Here is a 7,450-nt window from a genome sequence, read left to right on the forward strand (position 1 = left end):
TTTTGTTTTGTTTCGTTTTTTGAGACAGGGTTTCTCTGTGTAACAGTCCTGGCTGTCCTGAAACTAGCTCTGTAGACCAGGCTAGCGTCAAACTATCTTTAAGGAATTCTGTGTCTCCTTGTCTAATCATGTTTTCATTCCACCATACTTTTTCAGTTAGTGTGAACTCATGTTTTAAAGCAATCTAGTATAAGCTATTCGTTTATGTGTTTGTTTGTTTGAGTCAAGGTCTCTATGTAGCCCTTGACTGTTTTGGAATTTGCTCTGTAGACAAGGGTAGCCTCAAATGCACAGAAATCCACCTACCTCCTTGCCCAAACTCCCACCCCCTAAATTCTGGGATTAAAGATGTGTGCCAATGTGCTCGGTATGAGTATGACTTGGCATGCCTTTAATCCCAGCACTTGGGAGACAGAGACAGGTGGATCTCCATGAGTTCAAGGCCAACAAAGTCTACCAAGTGAGTTCCAGGACAGACTACAAAGCTACCGAGAAACCCTGTCTCCAAAAAAAAAAAAAAATTGTATCTTTATATAGATATAGAGACATGTAGCTCTGTAATGAATTAGAGTTTACAACATAAGTGAACTCTGTGCTCATCTATTTTCTGTTGCTTTAATGAAGTTCCCGAGGCTGGGTTCTTTATAAAGTAAAAGATTCAACCAATTGTGATAATACACACCTGTACTCCCAATACTTAGGAGGTAAAGGCAAGAGGATTACGAGATCAGGGTCATTTGCAGGTACATAGTGACTTCAAGGGCAACTTGGCTCACATGAGACTCTATCTACATACATACATATGTACATACATAAAAGATACTTGCTAAGTGTGGTGGCATGTATCATCCCAGTATTAAGGAGGTTGAAGCAGAAGCATTGCCAAGTTCAAAAACTTGATCTTGGTCAGGGGTCAGCAAAATATGGTCTATGAATCAAATCCTACCTTTGCCTATTTTTAGTTTTTTGTTTTTTCAAGACAGACTCTATGTAGCTGTGGCTGTCCTGGAATTTACATGTAGCCCAGCCTGGCCTTGAACTCAGAGATCTGCTTGCCAAGAGCTGGGATTAAAAGTGTGGACCACTATTTCTGGCCCTATTTTTGTTGTATAATAATTTATTGTGGTAACATTTACATACCACAGAACTAGTGATTGTAGGACTGGAAAGGTGGCTTGGTGGGTAAAGATGCTTGCTGCCAAGCCTTGTGACCTCCATTTGGCTCCTGAGACTTACAAGGTAGAAAGAACCAACTCCTGAAAGTTGTCTGCTGACCTCTGAATGTCACACACACAAAAAACAAATGTGTAATAAAACAATCTAAATTAGCCATTTTGAAATGCACATTTCAGTGTTATATAGTATGTTCACAATACTGAATAATCACTTCTTGTCTGGTTCAACTTCCTGTTAGTAAAAGTTTGTTGGAAAAAAGTCATGATCATCTACTTGCTGTTGCCTCTGACTGCACTGGGGTGCAGTGGGTGAGTTGAACAGTCACACAAATGCCAGCTGTCTTGCCCATTGTAAACTTTGTCAAATCTTTGGCTAAATCATTGTTTCTCAGACTGCTCATCAGGGTCTCGAGTCAGGGTTTTTGAGCACTAATCACTAGACTGCAGTCATCTATTTTTGACCTGTAGATAAGGAGCAAAGGTTTTAACTTTGTATCTTACCATTTCCCAGATGATGACGCTGATGCTTCTCTGGGGATGTCTTGTCTAGGAGACTCTATTGTGCTTGCTTCTCTGAGCATCAGTGTCTGCTGTGGGTGGCCGTGATCCTAGCTCCCCTCAGGCAGCATGATAAAGGTGAACAACTGATTCTACAGTGTGCTATGCTGGCAGGCTATGATGTTCAGCAGGTACTTCACAATCTGTAGCCCAGTCTGCCCTTGAGCTCAGGAAAGCAATCCGACTGTCTTAGCTTCCCTTGCTGGGATTAGAGTGAGCCAACATTCCCAAATTCATGTGCTATTTTATTCTTTGATGGTGCTGGGGAACAAACAGGGTTTTGTCCTTGTCAGGTTGTGCTTTCTTCCACTGAGGCAATCCCTGCCTTTAGTTACTATCTATTAACAGGATCTTGCTATACTACCAAGGCTAGCCTCTAACCTGTGAGTTTCCTCTTTCATGCCTAGATGTTTCTTTAAATACATAAAAAAAAAAACACAGAAAAATGCTGATGCTTAATTGCTGTAATCGTAAAGGATTTTCTTAAAATATGTACACATATGCCTGTACTATACTTCAATTTTTTTATTTTGTTTTGAGACAAGTTTTTTATGTATAGCTTTGGAACCAGTCCTGGAACTCACTCTGTAAACCAGGCTGGCCTCAAAATCATAGGGATCCTCCTGTCTCTGCCTCCCTGAGTGCTGAGATTAAAGGTGTGCACCAATACCACCTGGGAACCAAGCTTCCATTTTATCCCCTTCCTCCTACTCTCTCACCCTCCCTCTGTACTCTCTCATTCAGGATATTTTCCCCTTCCTTCATGGTACATTGTTTAACTAAATGCATTTCCACTTATAGTGAGAGTTTATTGGGACACAGCCCCACTGTAAATCATGTAGACACATTATCATTACAGACTGGAATACAGAGTAACTGTGTCCTTAATGATGGAATTTACCCTCTGACTGTGATGCATGCTGCAGGACACACAGCACATGCATCTTACAACATGTATTCAGTAGAGGCTCTTATGAAACGGGTTTGTATATTTTATGTTTTTTTTCCTGAGATAGGTGCTCACACTGTAGCTATGGCTGTCCTGGAACTCAATGTAGCCTGGACTGGCTACAGTCCTCCTGTTTCAGCCTTGCTGCAATTATAGGCATGTGTCACTGCAGCCAGCTTTGTGTATGTTCTACCAAATTGTCATCCAAAAAGTTAGTGCTCTCCTCACAAGAATGAGTCTGTTCCTTTCTCCACCAATACTGGTCACTTCATTTGCCAGCAGGATCAGCTAACATTTTATGTTAAAAGCGTGTGGATTTTTGTTTTTTTGGATTGTCTGTAATAGAGCACCTATTTATATTTTCCTATAATCTAAAGCATATTCTTTTTTAAATAATCTCATTTTATTGGTTAGGCTAAACTAAAACTTACTATGTAGCTCAGTCTGGCCTGAAACTTATGGGTGATTTTTCTGCCTCAGCCTCCTAAATGCTGGGATATAAGTAGGAATGGGCCTCAGTCCAGCCAGTGTTTCTTCTTGTCTTTTCTTACTGACCATGATGTACTTTGAATTTGTTCCAGATGGTAATTCTTCCGACATTACAAATAAGTAATGTGTACTTCAATTTTAAAAGTCCCTCTTTTTATCTCTGAGATTTTTTAATTTTTTTGGACAGAACCTCATTATGCACCTATAGCTGTCCTGGAACTCACGAGTACACTAGGCTGACCTTGAAATCAGAGAACTGCCTCCCTCTGCCTTGAGTACAGGGATTAAAGGCGTGCACCACACTGTGCCCATCTCTGGGATTTGTGACGACACCACAATGCACACTACCTGCCCCACTGCTGACTCAACTCAAAGCAGGAGTGGACCGGCAGAGATGCAGCTATATCTGCTCACTTATCTTCAACTTGAAACAGGGCTTTACTCTTCAATAAACTTCTCTACTTTCTGTCTTCCCTAACATTTCTGCACACAAGGCTCAAGTAGGTATTAGGGTCTACCATAATTCAGACTTGGACCGCTAACATATAGATGCCTGAGAGATGTTTGTTAATAATTATAAATTAAAAAAAAAAAAAAAACCAAGCTTCTATGGCAGAGTCACCTTCCAAACCCTTTCCTATTTCCAAATAACTTCCAGGGGCATGCAGAAACAGATTTCATGGTTTCGCTGAATAAAAATGAGAAGCAACTGTTGATGTTATAAACAGGAAACAGCACCCCAGAGAAGGCATTATCAGCTCTGTCAAACTGTTGTCAAGTAGTAGCATATAGTGGTTGCATTTTTCCAAAGGTCAAAGTCTGTACTTTAATGTCAAACATACTTACAAAATGTCTGGCAAGCTTTGTGTGTTGGTAGGATGGGGCAGGCTCTGAATCTGTTACACTGAGCCTGACATACACCAAGTACTCAGCTGAAAATGTTTCCTCGATAAGTGTGGTAACACATGCCTGTAATCTCAGTATGTGGGGTGGAGGCAGGAGGATCATGAGTTTAAGGTGATCCTTGGCTATACAGAAAGTTCAAGGTCAGTCTGGACTACATAGATTCCGTCTTTTAAAAAATGTTTCTCGATTAGCTCCTGACCCCCATTAAACTGAATAAAACACCCAGAAAAGATAAAGGCTCTTCTGTCACTGTTGGAAACTGAGTTCACTGTTTGAGTGTGGCCAGTCGCACTAGTCTCTAAGCAACAGGAAGGTCACATAACTCTTCAAATTGCACATTAATAACACAATGCCTTAGAAACACTTGTTGTTGTTAAATTTGTGACTGAAAAACAAAGGCCTGATTGAGCAACCAATTTACCTTTAGCCTGTGAATATACTTACAAAGTACTTGGCACACTTAAGAGGTAGGATGGAGGGGGTGGTCCATATCCCACTAATTTTAGATACAAGTACGGGTGAAACAGGAACAGTATAGATGTGTCCGATCTGATCATAGAATAAAAACAGCTCATGGTGCTTTCAACCCTAGTCCCAAAGATGGTCCAAATTATTTATCTCCTATTGCACACTCTACTACTTAGGATTACTTCTTCCCAGGGTCGCTCTGGGTGCTTATTTCTTCAGGGCCAGGTTGTGGGATGACGGTTTAGGGTCTCAGTGTTGAACACTGGCTTGCTCTTTCCTCCTCTGCAGTTCCTCCCACCGTCTTGCCTGCTGTGCACTCATGCAATCCCTGAATGCCTGCACTTGTGGCTGGCACTGACGCCAGTCCTGGTGTTGGGCCATGCACTCCTGCACTGCAAAGTGGAAGGCAGCACAGCCAGAGCGGGTGATCAGCTGGTCCAGTGGGTCTTCTTCCTTGTCTTCTTTCTTCAGCTGTCGGGTCCAGTTATGGCCTTGTGAGGCTGAAGCTGACATCTTGAGGAACCTAGAATATCAACACAGACAAGGTTAACATACAGATATGACTATACACATCTTCCCGCTCATAAACAATATAGTCCAAGGTGCACTCTGTGGCCTGCTTATATGCCTGTGTCACTTAGAGACTAAGTTTTTTAAGGTCAAATACTGAGCTTTATTTACCATAGGACCTCCACCCCCAGCCGGAAGCCTGGCAGAGAGAGGGTCTGCAAAATGATTTGAGCAGAACTGAGATAAAAGTATCTAAGCTCAGTGGTGTCTGCTTGTGGAATGCAAATTAAATGAAATGGCTATCTTTTTGAAGACTCCATTTCTGATCTACCTCAAAAGAACCAGCCTTTCTTCTTTCTTCTAGAAGAGTAACAGCAAACACTTGGAAGGGAATCCAAGTACATGCAAGATTGACATACAGGACTGAGAGTTCAGTGTAGTTGTAGCACAAGGCACATTAAGGCTGGGGCAATAGGTGAGTCTGTGGGGTATGAAGTTACTCAGTCAACAATATCCTAATGTGAGGTGTGTTTGCCCAGACTGTTCCCCAGAATCATCTGCTTCAGCACCCCACAGAATGCAGCAAGGAGGAAAGGCTTCAATAGAGATGACTGTCACCTTTGCACAAGCTTTATGATGGGCTGTAAATGAGTTAAAAGGACTCTAAACGCCTCTTCTCTTCTGGTAACTGAGAGTTGTGTGCCAGCTACTATGTTGAGAGTGTACAAGCATGACCAGATTAGAGACAGCTCCTGACCTCATGGAGTTTAAAATTTAGGCAATTTACAGGGGCAGGAATAAGCCTGGAGGATTTCCTGGAGCAATGTTTCTCAACTTGTGGGTTGAGACCCCTCCACGGGTTGAAAGACCCTTTCATGGGGGTTGTATATCAGATATTCTGCATATCAGATATTTATAGTATCATTCATAATCATTGCAAATTTAGTTATGAAGTAACAACAAAATAATTTTATGGTTGGGGGCCACCACACTATGAGAAACTGAATTGAAGGGTTGCAGCATCAGGAAGATTGATATCCGCTGTTCTAGAGAAAATGACTTCCAGGCTGAAATTCAGGGATGATTAGGTGTTGGCCAGACATGGAAAAAACATTTCTGGCTAGAGGTAGAAAGACAGCATTGGACACGCGGAATCAAAAGTTTGGTGACTGGGCTGAAGGTGTAGTTTGGTGGTAGAGCAAATGTTCAAGATGGAAGAGTCCATTAAAATTGATTCCCAGAATCACAAAACAATAAAACACTTCAGTGACTGGAGAAAACAGTTGAGCAGGAAATGAAAACTGACAGAAATGAGTAAATGATTGACCAGCAAAGTTTCGTAACCCATGTTAGGAGTTTAAGACTATTATTATGAGGACAAGGAGTAAGGCACAAAAAGGATTAAAGCGCTCCATTTCTGTATAAACATCACTTACACAATAAAAGGGAAAATGACTGGGGGCTGGAGAGATGGCTCAGAGGTTAAGAGCATTGCCTGCTCTTCCAAAGGTCCTGAGTTCAATTCCCAGCAACCACATGGTGGCTCACAACCATCTATAATGAGGTCTGGTGCCCTCTTCTGGCCTGCAGGCATACACACAGACAGAATATTGTATACATAATAAATAAATAAATAAATAATTTAAAAAAAAAAAAGGGAAAATGACTTTGAAATACATTGACTGGAAACCTGCCTCATTGGGTGGAATCACCAGCAAGTGATACACACACAAAAACAGCTTTGGGATTCACTAGATAGACTCAGTAAATGTTAAATACAGTCTACACCCAAAACTTGTTGCCCACGGTATTCCTTGAATGAGAAAGGAGTTAGACCCATGCTAAGAGATGGCAGACAGCTTGGTTTCTGGAAAAGCATGACAACAGGGGAAGCAGAGAAATAAAGGTATCCAGGTCCCCTGAAGCACCTCTCCCAGTTTCGGGCGCACTACGGCGGTCCCCAAGGTGCCTCAGACGCGAGGGTGAGTGTGCAGGGCTCACCTGCCGGTGCAGAAGAGCGTGCGAACCGGTTACGCCGCGGGCTCTCGGCTCTGCAGGAACTGATTTCTCTCTAGTACTCTCCACAGGAAACGGACCTTCGCGGGGGTGCACACACGGAAGTACGGAACCCTCTGCACTTTCTCATTGGTGAGCTCCATGTAGAGCCCTCCCCCGTCCTACTTTTCCGGGAAAGGGAGAAAGAGGCGGACAAATGGGAGCGGCATCACGGGGGAGGTATCTTTGATGTTTCTGAGACGAGGTGGACACTCTCGGTTGACTCCAGCCATGAAAGAGGAGTAGAGGAGGCGTGTAGCCCATTGTATCTTTGCATCAGCGAGAGCTATGCCTGGCCCCTGTGTCGAAGTGGGTCACTGCATGGTTTGCCAAGTAAACT

General features: G+C 42.6%; 1 protein-coding gene across 1 annotated transcript; it reads right to left on the reverse strand.

Moving 5' to 3' along the window:
* Positions 1-1,716: 1,716 nt before the first annotated feature.
* LOC130865274 (cytochrome c oxidase assembly factor 4 homolog, mitochondrial) lies at positions 1,717-7,147 on the reverse strand. The gene is made up of 2 exons (XM_057756234.1): positions 7,057-7,147; positions 1,717-5,068 (listed from the first exon to the last, which is right to left on the reverse strand). Exon 2 carries the CDS (start codon positions 5,056-5,058, stop codon positions 4,795-4,797), a length of 264 nt encoding a protein of 87 aa, XP_057612217.1. The 5' UTR covers positions 5,059-5,068; positions 7,057-7,147; the 3' UTR covers positions 1,717-4,794.
* Between the last annotated feature and the right edge of the window lie 303 nt (positions 7,148-7,450).

This window comes from Chionomys nivalis, chromosome 23 (assembly GCF_950005125.1).
Source record: "Chionomys nivalis chromosome 23, mChiNiv1.1, whole genome shotgun sequence".
NCBI classification, from domain to species: Eukaryota; Metazoa; Chordata; class Mammalia; order Rodentia; family Cricetidae; genus Chionomys; species Chionomys nivalis.

Coding starts and splice junctions, on each gene's coding strand:
- LOC130865274 (XM_057756234.1), bottom strand. CDS start 5,058: ATGTCAGCTTCAGCCTCACAAGGCCATAACTGGACCCGACAGCTGAAG.